This window comes from Oreochromis niloticus, linkage group LG13 (assembly GCF_001858045.2).
Source record: "Oreochromis niloticus isolate F11D_XX linkage group LG13, O_niloticus_UMD_NMBU, whole genome shotgun sequence".
NCBI classification, from domain to species: Eukaryota; Metazoa; Chordata; class Actinopteri; order Cichliformes; family Cichlidae; genus Oreochromis; species Oreochromis niloticus.
The window spans coordinates 18183870-18203898 of NC_031978.2; the positions used below are offsets into that span (position 1 = coordinate 18183870).

Genomic DNA, 20029 nt, shown 5'->3' on the forward strand with positions numbered 1-20029 from the left:
GAATTTGCATATAAGCACCAACCTTTAGCAGGCCCTGCAGATGAAGACAAATGAAGCAGACAAGAGCAATACTCCAGTAGATTTATTAATAAATTAATTTAACCTTGTGTAGAATAATTGATCCATTTCTTGATATCTTTGGGTTGCTAATATATTCTTCTGAATTTTGCATTACAAAATGTATTTTTGCTAGTTTAGCCCAAACAAACAGTACATCAATCCTTACAAATATAAAGATGGAAACCAACTGCATTTCTGTAAAAGCATCATCCTTAAAGTTCCCGATTCACACTTAGAGTCAAAACACACTCCCCCCGCCCCCACTGCGTGTTTGGTACAGTGGGGTCATTGTAAAAAGCTTAGCAGTGCAATAACCTTTGTACTTAGCCTTACCAGGCAGATTGAATTAAATCACTGAGCGTACCAGAACACCACCTTTGTGTGCGTTTGGAAAGAGGCGGTGGCTTGACGTCAGTGTATGTCATATTGCTTTCGTCAGGCAAATCTCCCTCTGTTCAGGTTCAAGATTTCAAGAAAAGAGATCAGCGTAGTCCACTGGGGGACTCACTCACAATTTAAATAGAATCCATTCGTTTGTTATTGCAGTACGAGATTACTTCCTATTTCTTATTAAAATGTTCCTTCTTGAGCAGCTTTCTCTGGCTTCCTCTGAATTCCCCAATCCCCGTGTACATCATTAGTAGCTGTTAAAGCGGAACCTTCGATGAAACCTGCAGCCTTGTTTTGTGCTTCTCCATTAGCTGGCAGCATTTGCTGATTCTTTTCAACTTTAGCAATTAAAACCCATGTCTGCTGCCTATGTGTAAGCCACCTTAAAATCTACTTAGGATTCAGGAAAGTCAAACAGCGTCTCAGTGCTGAGAACGTACTGCAGCCTAGACATGCATCGTAGTCATGCATATGGAAAAGCAGGGGGTAACTCTATAGTAAAAGCAGCACAGAGAAACATGCAAGTAGCAACTTCTTCTTCAGTAATGCCCCTAATGTTCATCTGGATCCCCAAACCCAAAGATCCAAAGCCCATAAACCCCTAGCTTATTTTTAATTGGTGTATGCAGCTTTAGTGAGTGACCCCATGCGAGATGAACTGTACATAGACAACTTTCTATGCTCCCTATGAAATGCACAAAAGACAATGTGTTCTACTGAATGCAATCAAACAACAGATTAATGACTGTTTATCTAAAACATGAAGACACCGAGGAAAAAAGGTGGAATGGTGGTTGCTTGATAGAAACACCTAAGGTGTGTCTGTACAGCTACATTTATGAATTTTATGAATGAACGTGGAGTGCAGTGATAAATCCAAGCGATTTACAGCATTTAGGAGGACTTATATTGCTATCTTTAAATTACTTTCCTCACACTTCCATATAAAAACTCGGGTATGTGACTATAACCCTCTAACGTTGCTGAGTCACTGAATACAACAAGTAGTCTTTCAAGCTGAGGATTAATTGGTGGCTTTTTTTAAATATAGGTATATAGTTACAATGTTTCTCTTAAAAAAAAGTTGTGCTCTTATCGTTTGGCTTTCTATTTCAGCCACTGGTTAGTGTGTGTTGGGCTGTGTGGCAGTAGGTGGCGCCCTTATGGCAACATTAGGACAGTTCCCTGTGCAAACAGTGGTTCCAGTACAGTATGTGGAAACTGCCTTGTTAACATAACAACTCAATAATAAATATCAGTGTATCAGCTGGCTCAGATACTATCTAAGGCCCTTGTTGGGTTTATAGTGACAAAATTCAAAAGCAAGTTACAGTTTAAATGTTATGAATAAATGTTAACCTTGTGGATAGAGCTAACAAATAAAAGAAGGATGCGCCAGTAACTACAAAAGATGCACTGGTGCAAAGCTGGATAACTCAAATACTACTGTTTAGATCCGTCCAATCATGTTTTATACATCAAGTGGGCCAGGGTGGGACCTGAGTATTTTTGATGGCTACAGCAGATAAGATGGCTCAGTATCCTGAGAGTTGAAGGGGGTATACGAAGAGGTTGTAGTTAATGTAGTTAATCTTGTGAATGATAAAGAGGAAGAGGATGTGTGCGTCATCCCTCTTCCTACATGTCGCTGTGCTAGCTCGTCACTGGCTGTTGCTCTGAACCTTCCTCCAAACTGTTTTCTCCATCCCGAGACTTTTTCCTCCTCTTGTTACCTAGAAACAGATGAGAACATGTTGTGAAAATGCAGCAGCTCTCATCTTTATAAAGACCAAAAGCATGATACTTGTACTAGTTTTAAATTACACTTGTCACAAACTGATATAACATCAGATGTACAGTATAGCAGAGCTACAGCCTCAAATAAATAAATAAAACTAACTGTGTTATATTATATTGTATGTGAGCCAGAGTGGCTTAGTTGCATCTGGAGAATGAGCTTTGCAGGAAGCAGCAGGCTGTTGAGAAGGACGTAGCACATCACCTGTTGCTAAGATACACTCAGCACTGTCGCTATGTCTGACAGAAAAGTTGGGGCATATCTGACAGCGTGTGTGGGAGTGCTGTCGCATTAGTGTTCATGACAAATGGCTTACTCACTCAATTTACGCAATAGCTTCTTGCCAATGTTCTCCTCAGAGCTGGACAGAGACAAAGAGCTTATGAAGGGAGAGGTGGACGGCTGAGACTCTGTAGGCACATCTGCAGGAGAAAGTGAGAGAGTAAAAGGGAGGGGGGGTGCTACGTAGATACACGGCTCACACTAGGTGACAAGTTCTGCAAAAGCTTTTGTAGAGTAGCTTTAAACTGAGATTCCTTAACTTGTGACGTAAGTAAAAAAAATACATGCTGAACTTAAAAACATCATCAACAGACTGAAACTCAAATATCAAACAAACTAAAGCTGTGGCAACCAAGCTCCTGGTTACAATCATTGGACTGAACAAAGGTGTGGTGTGATGCACGTAGGTACATTAATCTGTTTGCAATACTAATGCAAATTTGTAACATGAAAATCTTTCATTTCATTTCATTTTATTGGCTACTGACTGAAACATATGTAACCTTGTTTTGTTATACTCACATTATGTTTTTACGAACACATCCTCCACAGCTTGAAAACCATGAAATACAGAGCTATATTCACTCTTTGGCCACTTTATTAGGTACACTTAGTACCATGTTGGACCCCTTTTTTGCTGTCAGAACTGCCTTAATTCTTTATGGCATGATCATGATTACACCACCCAGGTGCTGCAGATTTGTTGACTCCACATCCACAATATGAATCTCCCATTCCATCACATCCAAATGGACCTCTATTGGATTCAGCTCTATGGTGGCCATTTGGGTACAGTGAACTCACTGTCATGTTCAGTAGAACAGTCTGACATCATTTGAGATTTGTGAGATGTCACATTATCCTTTAAACGTTGGTACTAAGGGGCCCGGACATTCTCCTCTGAACTCTGACATCAACAAGGCATTTTCACCCAGAGAATCATCGCTCACTGAATGTTTTCTCTTTTTCAGATCATTCATCATCATTCATGGTTGTGTAGGAAAATTCCAGGGGATCAGCAGTTTCTGGCACCAACAACCATGCCACACAAGTCACCTCTCTTCCTAATTCTGATGCACAGGTTGTCCTGACACTGTCTATATGCCTAATTACTGCTACCTGAAAAAATATTTGTGTTAAACAGCAGTTTAACAGGTGTATCTAATAAAGTGACCAGTGAATGTATCCCTTTACTTATGAAAAAACACGTTTTCTGGAAACTTTTTTTTCCCTTTGAAGATGAAAAAATTAAAATGTTTGATTGTTGGCTGTATGGAGCCGCGCTCACCTTCCTCTCCATGACTTTCTGGCCGGTCCTCATGGATGTAGGGAATCTCATCCATGCGAAGGAACACGGTATCATTTGGACTTCTCTGCCCATCAGATTTACTGCCTGTAAAATGAAATTAAACAAGTAAACCACCAAAAACAAGAAGCAGCATATTTGTAACTCTACCTAAAGAGGGAGCTAGAGAGCTTAGTATTATTCAAGTGTTTTGGGGGCCTCCAACAAAGAGGCTGAATATTTAAAATAGTACCCAGTGTAGGATTAAAAGTAAAAAGTTTAAATTGAGCTAAAGAGGACTTAAAACTAGCAGAGGGGGTTTAATTCTTACATGGTAATTTAAAGCTGTAAACACTTTTTTTTTTTTTTTTTTGACAACCAGAGTGGAACCATCTGTCCACGACTTTTCTTAATGGAACTAACAAACACACAAAAGTGGGTGGCGGGCTACACTGCATAAGACAGATGGTATGTGGGACACCCTTTAAGCCTCGAAACAAGTACAGATTGGTTGATGTCACATTTGAATGACTCTGGTGAGTGAGTCATTTTGAATATTTGCCGTTTGTGAGTCATTCTTTACGTCCGTCAGTGCCCTCCATAATTATGTTGCACGAAGACATAAGTTTATGTTGTTTTGCATCTGTATGCCGCCACAGTGAATTATAAATCAAGCTATCAATATGTGACTGAAGTGCAGACTTTCAGCTCTATTTCAAGTGGTTTTACAAAAATTTTGCATGAACTGTTTAAATATTGCAGCTATTTTTATACACGTCTCCCATTTTTAAAGGTTCAAAATTAACTGGAAAACTGACTGACCAGCAGTTTCAAAGCATTTATGAGACCTGCTTCTTTGCTATTTCATGACAAATAAAGCAGATTCAAAGTGTTGAATTTCTATGTAATAGCTTTTCATTATCATTTTCTCTGATTTTAAATATGAGGCCCAATGAAATGTTAATGCAAGTAAAAAACACCATCATTAGGCATCATTAGAGACAGTGAAAACCTCACAGAGACGGTAAAAACAACAATCTGATACATTCTTAAAAAGAGTGAATGCACTGGCAACCTCAGCAACACTGAAAGGCCTAGCTGAAGAACAACTTTACATCATCTAACCAAGTCAAAAACTCTCTCGAGGAGGTTTTGTATCACTGTCAAAGCCTACGATCAACAGACTTCTTCATGAATGGAAATTCAAAGGGTTTACAACAAGGTGCAAAGCATCGTTTACATTCCAGAACAGAAAGATCAGATTAGATTTAGCCAAAAAACCTCTAAAAGAGCTTGCACTGTTCTGAAAAAAAAAATAAAAAAATCACTCAACCAGATGAAAACAAGATGAACTTGTATGATTATGGTGGGAAGAGAAAAATGTGGAGAAGGAGAGAAAGGGTTTGTGATCCAGAGCATGCCACACTGTTTATCTGCTCATTATGTGCAAATGCAACAAAGACTTTCTCCAGGTCAAGAAATTAGATAGTCTTCGACAGCCAAGTCAGTCGCCTGATCTCAACTCATCAGTGCGTGATGAATGCAGAATGACCCAAAAACAAGCAACAAATGGCTGCAGAAAAGGCCTGGCAGAGAATCTCAAGGGAGCAAACACAACATTTAGTAACATTTGGTGTGTTCTAGGCAGCCAAGTTTTTTCATTTTCAAGTATTAAAAACATATTTAAATTTATGTCAGCATGTCCTATTAGTTTTGAACCTGAAATTGGGAAAGTGTGTATAAAATTGACTGCAATTCTTAAACAGTTTGTGCACAAGTCTTGTAAAACCCCTTGAAGTGAAGTTGAAAGTCTGCAGTTCAATCACATGTTGACTTACAATCCACTGCAGTGGTGTACAGGGACAGAAGTCTTTGTACTGTATAAAAGAAACTATTTGTTCCAAGTTATGTGCTGATTTCACACATGCATACTTATGAACGAGTAGGTAAGATTAGAGGATGAAATTTTTATTATTATGAGCAGCTGATTTCATTTAATCTCTTAGTTTTGCCATAATTATTTACAGAAAAGCTCATCTTCAAATAACAACATGGGGAACAACACATCACCGGCTATCATTATGTTTGTTTAAAATAGTTAAATGAATCAATGGTGTTTCTTTAAAATTCTCTGTCCCTGCTTTCAAACGCACAAACTTCAATTTGTGCATTTAAAGCTTGTCTTCCTCTTTGACAGAAAATTTTACCAACACAAGGAAATTCCTCATACTTCAAGTTTAGCTGGTGTAAAAACCTCGTGCTGCCTTAGAAAAATCTCATGAACAAATTACAGTTTTTAGTTGACTTTTTGTTAAATAAAGGCATCTATATTACTTACGAACAATACGGTTTCTTTCATTGAGCTGCGAGGTGCTGCGAAGGCCACCATGGGGATGGAGATGTGCAAGGCGTGCCAGTCCCAGTCGAGTGTGTGTGTGCGTGAGGGGGAGGGCGATGCTGTGTGAGCGGGCCTCTGGGACCGGAGGCCTCCCTTTGCCATCAGGGTCCACCGCTTCTGGTGTCTGTGGGCTGCTGTCCATCCTGGTGGCCGTTAGGGCGTTGTGGTAGTGGTTTCTAGTGATCTGTGGGGCGCCAAGAAATCTGCCATTATCATAAGCGTTAGATCTGTGTGTGCGGCCACCGTTAAGAGTTGCGCATGTGGCCGAGAGGAAACGTGCACTGTGTTTAAGAAAAGGGAGGCGAGGTGAAGTGAGAGGGCACATGTATCATTTAAGGTTAAGATATTCATGCTTGAAATGGAGCTCAATTATCCGCAGTGATTAGCGGAAAGAGGCTGTGTGGTGGGAGAGTTAGAGACAGGATGTCTGTGTTCAGTCAGAAACGGGGATCAGGACATATCAAAGGCAAATCCAGCAGCAGCGGAAGCATTTTTGGGAAATTTCAAGATTAAATGGAGGGAGCTTAAAAATGCATTTTCTTCCTTTGTGGTCCCAATTTTTTCCTTCAGTGCGCAGGAAATTAGAGATTTAATTTAGCCTATAATAACAGTGGTTTTCTTCATATTTTTCTGGGTTATGTGTGTGCAGCCGTTTATGTTTGTAACCTTGATGATCTGCAGGTCTGTGAGCTGCCGGACTGAGTAGTCGGGTAAATAGACCCCTCCACCTGCAGTGAGCTGACCCACACTGCCTCCGCTCAGTAATGAATCCGACTGGTTCAGGCTGCTGGCCCGGGAGCTATACCTCTGACCTGAACAGAGCAGAAGAAGGAAACATATTTCGAGGTCTGTTTTTTTCTACATATATCATTTGTAAAGGGTCCAAATCCTTAACCAGAATAAGCATAAAGAGTTCACACAAACAAGTCCAAGTAATGTCTTTTTCTTTTATATACCTCAACAAAATGTTTAATTGTCACTTAGGAAAAAGTGTTGAGTCAAATCTCATAACTCTCCTTCAGGTTTTAGTTATTCTTGAGGTACTTTAATTGTAGCTAACATTATATAATAAAACCATTTTATAATAAAAAAATCTCTTTCCTTCAGTGTTAAAAAGGTCCTTGTTTAATGAGCCATTCATATGCAAAGCAGATGATGAATAACCAGCAATCTGTCAAGAGAAATTAGGCACAATCTCAACGGTGCATGTCAGTCTTCCACATTCAATCAATCTGCTGTCACTACATTAAAGACACACACTGGCTCAGCTCCTTGGCTTAATCATCTTATTTCAGTGTAGCATGGAAGCCACGGGTAATGTCTTTGTCAGAAAAATAGGCTAAAAAAGACTTCTGGCACAGATAAAAATTAAAAGCGTCAACAATCGTTCTCGTGATGTGATTCGTTTGTAACAACTTAAAAATACAGGCAAAATTCAAAAACTGGGCCCTCGTGCTGCAGCTTTTACTTATACAGTGGGTGAAGTGGTCCAACAGGACCCTCCATGGTGCCGTATGCTGCACTGGCCACCCTCATCTTTTATCTCATGCTTGGAAAATGAAGTCATATTTGAACCCCAAATGCATTTTAAGTGACTCCCTCGCAAGTAAAAAGAAGATATCTCCCCTGCATCGCAAGAGAGCAGTAAAAATGTATTTGAACAGTAACTGAGCATGCTTGATGGAAGGTCATGCAGGTCTTTTTAATTCATCTACACTGTTTTCTTCCTGTTTTGTGTTCAGCACTGTCTAGTGAAATGGCAAGAAAAGCTATTTTTGTCAGTTCACTGCAGAGCGATGAGTCGGAAAGAGAGAAAAAACTGTAAAAAGCTGCTCTTTTAAGATGTGATGATTCTGCAGCTGTTTGAGAGAAAATTCTGAAATGTCCTAAGTAGGGATTTTCAGATTTTAAATGAGGTCTCGCAAATAGCTTTAAGCTCACCCTGAACATCACACGTACAAAATGTACACACTACCGCCACAAGAAACCAGGGAGAGAAAGCAAAAGACAGGCTTTCTACTTGCTCTGTAGTCTTAGCTGGATTTCATATAATCCTGTGCAGGTCATGTCCTTCCACTGGGAAATTCTCTGAAATCTCTTCTTTTAATTACTTACTTCCCACGGCTGCTGCTGCTCAGCAGGCTGACACTATACAGACACAGGGTGGCATTAAGACAGGAAAAACACTTCACCTCCCCCAATGCACTGCATGTTTTCATCATGCGAGAACCTTCAAAATTACTCATCCATATTGCTTCATATTTCCAGTGAATTACCGATAGGCAGTGGTGGGATGAGCGCTGGCATGCCATAGTAGGAAAATGCTCCGTTTTCAAACCGAAGAGCCTCTTTTCCTATCTCCACCTCCACCCGTCCCTGCAAGATTAACACAGCCATTTACATGGATTAGGTCTGAGCAGTGCGCTAATAATGTGAACAGTCAATTGATTACTCATCTAATGGAGCGTCCCACGCAGGGAAAAATGCACATTCAAATGCAAATTCACTGCCAGAACAACGCTGAGCTAATTCTTATTCACACCCTTTGCATCAGTTTAGAAGTACCTGCAGGATCAGGATGAAGTAGTCAATAGGTTTGTTTCTCTGGAAGAGGTAGTGTTGAGGAGCGTGCTTGTTCTTGGGATCGAACTTTAGGTCCTGCACAACGCTGGGATGTTTGATCAGCCGCAGCAAGATCTTTTCTGACAGGTGACACGGCCTGAAGGGCTCCACCTCTGTTGTGAAACAACACAAGTCAAGGGAGGAACACCACGTCCCCCGACCTTTGTTCTCATGTTATTTGCAAATGCTTAGCATTCAGCTCATGGAGACAAACACACAAATACTACCTGTAGCCAAAAAGCGGTGTGTTGCAAGTAACAGCTGGGGCGAGATGTTCACCTTCAGCTCATTTTCTGCCACTTTGAAGATAGAGAAGTCCTGCTGTTTCCTTTCATGGTTGGACACGCGCCTTTTTGTGCGATTATCAGCTATGAACAGACACAAATCCGAGAAAGTGAGTAAAAAACGTAGCACTTTCTCTGATAATAGGTTAGAGAAGCTAAAGAGTTCTTACCTCATTAATTAGGTTTAATTACTTAATGTGCCATATATGCAGAGCGAGGTCAATATTTTTGTTTGCACTATAATTAATTAGAAACTACTCTGATGTGGCACTAATTAATTGGTGCACCTCTATATTCTGCATGCTTAGTATATTTATCTAAAGCTGCACAGAGCTGGAGATTATCCAGTGCTGTAACCTCTGACTGATAAATTGGCTTATCCTCTGCAGAGTATTATATATATATTTATATATTTTTTTTTCATTAAATGCATTATTGCTACAACATTATTTCTAGAACAGCTGGGTTCATGACAAACTGTATGACAAAGCTCGAAGAGATTAGGTCCCTCATGCTATATATAAACACACAAATATTATATGCAGACACACAGGTGCACCACTCACAGAAACTGGTTTAGACACTGTATATAATTTAAACTGCAGCACACTTATATCTTGATGTCTTCTGAGAGCAGGGGCTGCTGTGAAAACGTACAGGAGAATAACAAAGGAAACTAAAATTCAGTGAGCGAAAGCAGGTGCAGACTGGACTAGATATGAAATGAAGGGAGCTTTGCATTTGAATTCATTTGAATCCGTGGAGAGTGTTTCCAGCCAATTAAAAAATAAGGGGATTATGGCGATTATCTGAAGAGACTGGGTCATTTAGTCACATTATTTAATTAAGAATTAGGAAGGAGCTGGGAACAACAGGGGAGAGAAGGTGGAACCAATAGCGGGATGAGAAAACAGCAAAGTAGATGGACCACAAAAAACCCCATTCCATTCACAATTCATACTACAGCATTATTAGTTGCAGTCCTAATAACTGATATGGGAATTTAACCTGATTATCTGGGCATTTTCCAGTGACTGATGGAGAGCACAAAGCTGAACAAAATGCGACAGCTGCTGCAATAAATTAAGCGAAAATCTTCTCAGTAGGGGAGCTGGAAGCAATAAGACAGCCCTGATGCAGAGCTTCATAAACACTATGTTTATACATACTGTACAGATCTGTCTCATCCACAATCTCAGACTTGATGATCTCCTCTATAACGTCCTCAAGGGTGACGATGCCCATCACTTCATAGAAGGGGTCTCCCTCGCCTTCGCTGTTCACCCGCTGCACCACTGCGAGGTGGGACTTTCCTGCAGTCATCAGAAAAGAGAAGAGGACAAGTTAGAATGTTTTCAAAATGGGAGCTCGGGCTAAAAACTGCTCGTGCAATGTGCCGAGAGGCAAAGTGAGCAGATAAAAATAACTCCAGTCAACAGCCTCCAACTGGCTCTGTGCAGTCAAGATGAAAATCAGCATTAATTCACCAACTAAAAACCTGAGGGATCTATCCCAGAGGTTAAATTGAAAATGACTTCAATGCCAGACTTGCCCTTGTTTGTGTTCTCAGACAAAAAGAAAGTGGACATTGGGGGATTAGTCTCCAGACACTTTGACAGTTGGAAGACTTGGCTTCCTTACGTAAACACAGAGATTACACAATCAGTCTGGGGATGCCTGCATCTGCTGAATAAACTGCCCATGCTGCTGCCACCTCGGTAAGCACTCATGCCCACACGTACACACACACCCACAGCACATCTGTACACATCCATGAGCAAACCTCACTGCGACTGTGTTTAGCTGAACGCGACAAGCCTGTCGGACACACTGACGTAGCTCGCCAGCATCATCCTCGCAACGACACGATAGAGCGAATGTGACAAGACGCCGCAACCAAACTCAAACATACAAGGACAGAAAAGTACAAAAAAATAATTATCAACACAAACAAGTTGCTCTATATTGATTTTTTTTATTCTCATTAGTTTCTGTTCCACTCACTTAAAAATCAGATATGTTGAAATATGCTGAACTCATCAGTCTGTTCTGCTTTCATCAACACGAGTTAGTCTGGTGACCAAATAAGTTACCTAACCAAAATGATGTCACTGGACCACAGGTTCCAACAGACACATAAAAAAAAGTCTCCAGCCTCACTTTGAATAAAATCTGTGGCTCAAATAAGATGGGCCGATTTAGGGGATCATCGCCAAGGGATAAAATGGATCAAATGCTTTAATCCACTGCAACAAGAGAAAAAAAAATCCGATTGACTGACTGGCAGTCGTATCCAAATATGAACCTCTGGGTTGTGAGGGATTGACTGAGATGGTGAGGTTGCACTCACTCAGGTCGATGTCTCTGCAGAGCTCAGGTGAGTCAGCGACGGATTTGCTCTCAGCTGCTGATGTGCCTGGGCACCGCATTACATCATTCATATGTTACATAATACTCTTGCAGAACGACGCACACTTACTCACACACGCAGACACACATGCCCGGAGCAAAACTGGGTCCTCCATGGTTGTCCCTTTTGCAAAACGTTTCTGCTCTACCACTTTCAGTGGCTCCGTCAGTCTATGTTAGAAAACTGTGTTTTAGATTGCGCATATGTTGGTACCTATTTCTATCTGCTTATTTAACCACAGCATTAAAGCCATAATGAGATCTAGAATAAAATATTTCATTTTATGTCTCCGGAGCAGTAATTTTCCTCTACACTGGTGCACAAACAGCTTATGAAAACAGTTGGTTTAAACTGTGTCTACCTTCTGTGGTTTGTTAATTAAGTCTGGGCTTATTTTTGTAGTATAGTTGCGGCATTGCCTTCTTGTAACATTCACTCTATTGAGTCGTTGCAGGGATGATGCTGTATTAAAGTGGCTTATTTTCCAAAATATGTGTAATTGAATCTATTCAGCTCTGTTTTAGATACAAGTCTTTACTTTGTGTGTGTGTGTGTGTGTATATATACGCACACACATGATAAATGTGTTATAATTGTATAATGCTGTTTAGAGTTCAACCAAAAGCAATATTAAAAGGAAAAACTGTCTATCTTTAATGCATTCTAGTAAAATTTATAATGCAGTGTTTTATAGGGGTGTTGCTACTATTACTTAAGAATAATATAAGAATAATAACCTTGTCTTTCCCTAATAAAAATCAATTATTTACAGCAGCATAAAACACTCTGGCTGCAAAAGCTTAAATGTATAAAGGGAAGTTTGCTCCGTTCTTCAGGTTTCGTACATCAGCTCAGTCAATTTGATTGCCAAGTGCTGTGTGTTAGCTTTACATTGAGCAGGCTTACATCAATATAAGAGCAACTGTTTGAGAATGTAATCCTCTTTTAGTGTACTTTCCAAGGGTTGGATGTTCGCAAATAATATGAGAGATAACACAATGTCTGAAACTGTCATATTTAAAATCTTTTGCAGCCTGAAGGCTCTGACACACAAACACAAGAAGGTGCCATGGGAAAGCTTTCCAGGCTTTTACTGCAGCCATCTTCAAATTTTACTCGTTGTGAAGTCTCAATATCTTTTTTCTGGTCTTCAGGAATCATTTGATTCTGCTTATTGGTAGCTGAGGATATCCAACCTCTTCACCCTGAAAATTTCTTTGTTGTCATGTGTTTAGAATAACCGTCCTGTTGCACGATAAAAATTCACCCTGAGAGTTTTGATGTGTATGACTCAGAGTGAGCAGGCTACTTATCCTGGCGCTTCACCAGCAGAATGAATAAATAGACAGTTATAAATAAAAGCCAGTGTGCCTGTTCATTTGGCAGCCATACACACCCAAGCCATAAGAGGAGTACCACTATGCTTGACATATGAGGTGGTATGCTTTGACTCATAAACTGTTTCTTTTTATTCTCTGGTATTTCCTCTTTCATTTGGATAGTGGCTGATGTTTATTTCAACAATCCTTAGGATTTGCCTTCCACGACTCCCCCGGCCTTCCCTTTGTATGTTTTTGTAAAGTGCATTCCATCTTTTTATTTTAGATGTTTGCAGGATTTTGTATCTCGTGTTGAATTGTCTGAGGTTGTGGTCATTAAGTATTCTCTTTGTTGATGGCTGACAAAGAAAAACATGCCTCTAAAGAACACTGTGGAAAGCATTTTTGAGTTGCTGTGCAATCATAAAGGGGAGTTTTCTTCAGCATGAACATCCACAAGAAAAGCAGCTTCTTTGCTATCGATTTTGGAAAGACTTTTATAAATGTCTGATAGATTTTTACTTGTTTAATTGCATTATCTTTTTCACTTGCTCTGTCACTTTTTTACCAAACAATTTTAAAAAATAAAAAAAAGATCATTGTAGCTGAGACTGGAGAATCTTTCTATTTCAACTTGAATGTTTATGAGGGCTGAAAAACTGAAAAATGCTAACTGTCTGCATGGCTAAGTTCTCCACTCAACAGTATGTTTGCAGGCGATAGTTTCTTCCTGGTGACATTTCCATTCTTTACTCTAACACAGACCTCACCTCTGCCCACCAACCATCTCAGTGAAACATCATCACAGCTTCCAGCCAGGCTTCCTGACCAGCAGGAGGCTTTTAGCCATGAAAGCAAAGTCGGAGGGAGGTGAGAGAGGAAGGGAAAGGTTGGAGCTGAATTTTTCATGGTTGCTCTGCAGGGTTGGTTGGCGATGACCTACAGAGTGGAAGGAACTTCAAAGTCACAGTGGGCTGACAATTAAGTGTGCACAAATAATGTAAAGGTGAAACCAGGCTTCACACCCAAGAGAGACACACAAGCGATGCCGACACACATATAGGTCAAGTGTGAGCTCATGGATCACTTGTGCCAGACCAAAGCTATATTTCATAATCCCAGGCACGGTGAAGTGTAGTGGACCTCCTGAACTGTAAGTGGCAACATAATTCATTACCCTGCCAAGGCCAGCTGCATTCAGCTGACATGTATTGCCCTTTCTTTGTCTATAAAACAGATTTCCATCCTTGCATAACAGCTGTGGCAGTGGCTTCTCGTGTGTCTTTATTTTACAGTGTGACACTGTCAGTCGAGCAGTCAGAGGTTTTCGCTACTGAGCACTAAATCGGAATCATATTTAATGTTACCAAGGCTGAACATAGTCCCTAAATAGAGGCAATGCACTTTTCCTCTCTAGTAAACAGATGCTATCACTGCATGTGCGGCAATACTGTCAATTCACTTATCAGCAAAGATGGCTATCAGAGGAGAGAGAAAGACGAATTCTGGTGTAGGCAAATCGTGCAAAATTCCTTTTTTGATACAGTTTAGCATTTCAAGCATTTTAAGTGAGGAGCCGATAACTGATACTTGCATAGAAATGGGGTACCGAGCATGGGGCCAGATGAAGTTCACAGTGTTGTCATGGGAAAACGACTTAAATCTCTCTCATCACATAAATTCTTAAGATAACCCTATTATGGTAGCCTCTAAACTCTAGCTGAACCAAACACACTGTGTGACACAGTATCAGATTTCACATATGTCTCTCACTGCTCTGGGGATCAAAGGGCTTTACTGGCAGGCCCACTTTGAGCCAATGGGCTGATGTATACATTGACTTCTGGACTGAAAATGTAGTTCTTAAGTGCACAGTCACTTCAAAGAACATTTAACTCCTAACTGGTGGGAGGTTGCTTTAAAACATATGGTGCCTCACATGCTCAGCTGACTTCTTACTCATAAGTTGTGTATAGGTCCTAGACAGGACACACAGGGAGATATGGAGACTGCAGAGACCAAACCTCTGATATGATTTAAAGTGAAGCGAGTTACCTCTCTTAAATTCCTCCAGCATCACGTCCAGCTTGGTGTCACTGAAGACGCAGTGCATTGGATGCTTGTAAAACTGAGTAATTGTTTTCAAAGGAGTGCAATCGTCAGGATCCACGAAGGCTAAATCTTTGACAAAAAGGATGTCTACAATGTTGGACCTTTCGTTCTCATAAACAGGGATGCGTGTGAAACCGCTCTGCATCACATCTGACATGGTGCAGAAGTCCAGCACAGCATCTGAGGACAGCATGTAACAATCTGACAGCGGTGTCAGCACATCCTCTACGGTCTTGGTCCTAAGCTCCAGGGCTCCCTGAATAATGTTGAGCTCCTCTTTGACCAGGTCGTGGTAGGGGTCTGTGACACGCAGCATGGCCACCAGTTTCTCCCTGGTGTAAAAGTTGCTGATTTCTTGGTGCAGCATAATGTCCAGAATCTTGGAGACCGGGTAGGCGATGGGGAAAAATATCAGCATCAACAGGCGGGTCGCGCACAGGGTCTTGGATGCGATGGCGAGACTGTGCCTGGATGCCACTGAGTGAGGTAAAATCTCGCCAATAAAAAATATCCCCAGAGTGCATGAGGCAGTGGAGAGAGCGGTCATTCCTAAAATCTGGCACATCCACACCACAAAACACGTGTTTGTAAGCACGTTACCCAGCACCACAGTGCAAAGGATGTAATTGCCATGTTTACGCACTGACTCTATTTTTCGCGCGTATTTCTGTTCTTTCTCTGTGCCGCTGTTCTGCAGGACCCGCAACTCGACCGGGTCCAGAGACAGCATGCTAATATTCAGCCCGCTGCACAGAGCAGACAGCCCCAGCAAGAGCACAGAGACTCCTGCTTGCAGCCAAGCATCTGCCTCTGGAGGTCTCTCCACCACAGCCAACCAGAAGTCTTTGGTGCTCAAGTGCTCCCATTTCACTCCATCGAACGCGCACATGGAGTAGTATTTGATCACCTCGTCTCTGCGCAGGTCTTTGGCGAGCAGCTCCACTAAGACTGAGTTATGACTTGAGGTGGATCTGAAGGAACCCAGCAGCTCGATGTCTGAGCTCCGGGCATTCTCCTCTTCGCATGGATTCCCCCTGGACAGGAGCGGACTTTCTGCATCTCCACTGTCCCCACCTGGTTCCTCTATAAACGCGATCCACGGAGCGGCAGGTGCTGCGTCCGGTCTGCCGCTGATGTTCAGGAAGTTGGGATTTTCGGTAGCTGGAGAAGCGGAGTAGTAAACCCTCAGCATGAAGCGGGTCCCCTCGGTAGCCCTCAATATCCCATCCTGCACGGACAGTTCTCCGCTCTGGGTGTCTTCAGGCCGGACACCGAGCAGCGCCGCTGTCTTGGCCGGCAGAGAGGAGATGGTGACGGTAAGAAAGAGGAGGGAGAGCCGGCGCGGATGCAGGATGCTGCAGAGAGCATCCGCAGCATCCGCAGCCATCATGCTGAATGAGCCGCTGAAGGACACGGGAGAACTGGGTCACGTGGTTTGCGGATGGGATGGATGGAGCAGCTGGGTAACATGCCACGGAGAGAGAGAGCAGAGAGGAATTCAAGTGTGTGTGCGTATGTGTGTATGTGTTTGTGGGCTGGCACCTTAAATATAAATGACAAACCCTGACGTAAGCCTCGCTTTTTTGCTTTCTGCCGCTTTCTATAAATAGAAAGCAGGAAATGCCCAATCATTTATGATTCATGCGACAGAGCACCTACAGCTACGCCAGAGGAAGATATTTACTTGCTAAATAGTAAGGAGATACAAGCTGAATACAAAAAAGATTGGGATGTGTATCAAGAAAGCAAATCAATAGAAAGAAATGCTATGTTGTGTTGTGTGCCAGTTTGTGCGTTAGTGCAGAGCTCAGACTCTTATTTCATTATTATTTTTAGTTATTTTTTTATTTATTTTAAACTCCCCGCTAGATGGCAGCATCGCCACCTGTTTTCGGTGTAGTACAGTTTGAAAAACTGTACTTGTTGGCTTTTAAGCATAAACACATAAATGTAATGTGTTTCTAAAATCTCTGTTATAATAGTTTGTGTTTTAGTATCCGCATCCCTTAACAAATTAAAACAAAATGTCGCTGTCTCTAAATCTACTTTAAAACAACACTCACACATTTTATATATATGTAAATATATATATATATATATGTATATATAAATATTATAGATATCACTTTTACCTTCTATATACTTTGGAAATATTATATGACAAGGAACAACGTTTTACTGACTTCCATGACGTTTAATGTTGACATGAAGAGGATTGTTCTTGTTTGTTCGTTGGGATTTTTTTTGTAAAAACAAAGTAAGTTGTAAATAAAACAATTACAATCAAGTCCCACAGATCATTATTATTATTACTATAGTTATAATTATTATTATCACCATTATTATTTTTTATTGTTGTTGTTGTTATTATTATATACCGTTCAGTGATCAGCTGTTTCAGATCTAACGCATCTCAGTTCGGTGACCGGTTTGTGGGATTTACGATGCAGAAAACTGAAGGCGCAAAGGGCAAACAGTCATTGCCACGCTTTACTCAGACGACAAAAAACAGCAAAACAGGTTGTAAAACTGTCACTCCAACTGTCATCCTAAAGTCATCGACAGACGATTTTCCTGATAAAATTACACATTAAATAGTTTGCCAAACAAAACCAAAAAATATATGCGTATAAAAAAATTTCGCATCGTTAAAGATTCTGCTGATGTATAAATATGTCGACTATATGTTTTACATTAGATATTTTTCATGATCGATCAAAATAAACGCATTGCAGGCGGTAAAATAAATCTTAAAGAAAGCCAACCATTGAGTCCGCCCAACAAAAGTCACCGAAAATGCTCTGACGATTCAGTGTATTTGTCTAAACCTAATTCTGCTTAGGAAGTTTTTAAACTTCTGTATGCTCTATCCTTTTATTCAGCCACCCTGCTGGATGAATGATATAACTCATGCTGCTTTTCTGCTGCGATCAGTGTTGCCGAGTAATTTTTCCCCTCACAGAGCAATAATTTCCCACGATTGAAGCAACAGATCTTGATTTTTAAACAGCAGCAGTGTCTTTAACATTAAACACAAAACAGACAGAAAAATACTCAGTTTAATTAAAGCTGCGAATCATTTCCTGAACAAACTATTGTAAAGTTTACATTCAAAAGAAGCAACGAGAACATTATCGCACATCATGACTAAACTCTCCCTTCAAATTATTAAATCCGAAATTTCAGTAGGTTAGATTTGATCGAAGAACTAGTCTATTGTAGTAGTAGCAGATTATTTTTCCTCACCGAATATGTTTAACTGATTTAATATTTTCCTAGAATGTTTTTCTTCTTCCACTGACAGCTTAAAGTTAACAACATAACTTTATATATAACTTGTGCATTTTTCACTTCTTTTTATACCGGCCCGTGGAGGAGCTGAGAGTGTAAAAAGTCACCGCTCTGTTTTATATGATTTAAATTAGAGTTTCAAATCCAAAAACAACAAACCAAACCGTTTTCAAATTTCAGCAGTACAGTCGATCGGTAAGCCGTAAAGGAGTTAAAGGTGGTCTAACATTCACTAAAACAACAGCAAAGAGGAAATATAATAGACAAAAAATTCCCTGCGTACTAATCCACATTATCCATGCCATTTCCTCTTGGAATATTATATGATAGTGCTGTTTCGATAGGCTAAAGTTTCCTTTTTCCTTCTTTTAGAAAAAAATATCCTCAAGGGTGACATAGATGTCCCAAAACGCATTTGAGATCTAATTATATGAAAATGTTAAATATTTTTCCACTGAAAACTAAAACTGTGGTTGAATTGAAAGCACATGTTAATTATGATGTTATCGGCGCCAACTGACAATATGAAGAAATGCGGAAAATCAGACTTTGTGCTTTTCTGCTGCTCATGTTGACCGTGGGTCTGCTTCTTCTAACAGGCCGGAGAATACAGGCTACCACCCCACAGAGAACGTTACTTTAGAGTTTCTGACACTCGTAAGCGACACTAAGCTGTGCATTTAAACAAAGAAATATCAGCCCACTTTGTACCATATAAAATCAAAGGATGATCTTTTAATCTGCTTTGTGGGGACCGTTTGCGTCCCTAAACCTACAGAGCTGACTGCTTGGATGATTTTGTGTTGTGGCTTCGTGGATTCGTGAGTAGGTGTTGTATACCGGAAAGAAACGATAAAATTGAGCTTAACTTTGTGCATTTTTTTCTCTTAAGCACTTCGTTGCTCATCTGTGAGACAGCAGTGACCTTAAACGACCAACGTTCGCTACACTGATCGCCCCAGGAGAGCTTGGCGCACTGCGCCCTGGAAAAAATAAATAAAGGGGGGGGGGAAAGCGCAGTAGCCTGCACCTTGGTTGGTGTGTGCTTGCTCACAAGTGTCCCAAGAACATCTGGTCTAAAGCCATATAAAGAATTTATAGGTAAGTTCCATGTGCAGAGACTTACATCCCAAATTGGTTTTGAATGCTTCTGAAAAGAGGCCAAATATCCAGACTGGCATCTCCAAGTGCCATCTTTAAAATGTGCAATCAATAATCTGTTTGTCAAGAAAGCAGAGCCTTTGCAATGATCATGAGTTATGCTGCTGACAAGATCTGTTCTTGTTTTGAAGCTGAATTTTTGTTCTTTTGAACAACAGCCTCGAGATTCTTTTACGTTTAATATTTTCGACTTTTTGCTGGAACGTTTAGTTTAAGAAATACGACGTAAAACGGGCGAAAACGACCTTCAGTCAGTCTCTGCAGTAATAATTTCTTACTATGATGTACAACTGAGATTTTCAGTTTAGCCAGGCGATTAGAGGCCTGCGTACGGTCAGCCTGAGTTTAGGTGAGTTTAAGCACAACTTCTGGAAGATCTTTATACAGTCTCCCATTTCGCTATCAATATAGTTATTCTAAAATTATTTTTTTCATATGACAGTATTGCATACATTTAATCCAAGTTTTGCTTTTCTTGAGCTTTTTTTTTTTTTTAAAAGATTGATCATTATCTCTGCGAAAGGACCAGCCGCCATGGCTTATCATTTTTAAGGAAAAAAGCCTTTTATCCTCGCCCGAGGGACTTAATCGCTTCTAAATATGTACTCTTCTTACTT

General features: G+C 40.6%; 1 protein-coding gene and 1 long non-coding RNA gene across 2 annotated transcripts; one reads left to right on the top strand and one right to left on the bottom strand.

The window, feature by feature from the left end:
• Positions 1-67: 67 nt before the first annotated feature.
• On the bottom strand, positions 68-16916 carry cnnm1 (cyclin and CBS domain divalent metal cation transport mediator 1). Its single transcript, XM_003451970.5, has 10 exons — positions 14904-16916; positions 10289-10432; positions 9063-9203; positions 8779-8948; positions 8490-8589; positions 6880-7025; positions 6154-6397; positions 3819-3923; positions 2569-2670; positions 68-2183 (listed from the first exon to the last, which is right to left on the bottom strand). The coding sequence occupies exons 1-10, from the start codon at positions 16348-16350 to the stop codon at positions 2104-2106; spliced, it is 2679 nt and encodes an 892-aa protein (XP_003452018.2). The 5' UTR covers positions 16351-16916; the 3' UTR covers positions 68-2103.
• LOC112841968 (uncharacterized) lies at positions 9099-13457 on the top strand. Its single transcript, XR_003213480.1, has 3 exons — positions 9099-9229; positions 10690-10837; positions 12563-13457. It is a non-coding gene; the product is annotated as an uncharacterized LOC112841968 (long non-coding RNA).
• Positions 16917-20029: the final 3113 nt, after the last annotated feature.

What these genes read in the sequence shown, in the direction of transcription:
- cnnm1 (XM_003451970.5), bottom strand. Translation starts at nt 16,350, where the DNA reads ATGATGGCTGCGGATGCTGCGGATGCTCTCTGCAGCATCCTGCATCCG. An exon ending in ACACCGCTTTTTGGCTACAG is followed by an intron (nt 8,949 to 9,062) that starts GTAGTATTTGTG and finishes GTTTCACAACAG; the next exon opens with AGGTGGAGCCCTTCAGGCCG. An exon ending in AGAAAGTCATGGAGAGGAAG is followed by an intron (nt 2,671 to 3,818) that starts GTGAGCGCGGCT and finishes TTTCTCCTGCAG; the next exon opens with ATGTGCCTACAGAGTCTCAG.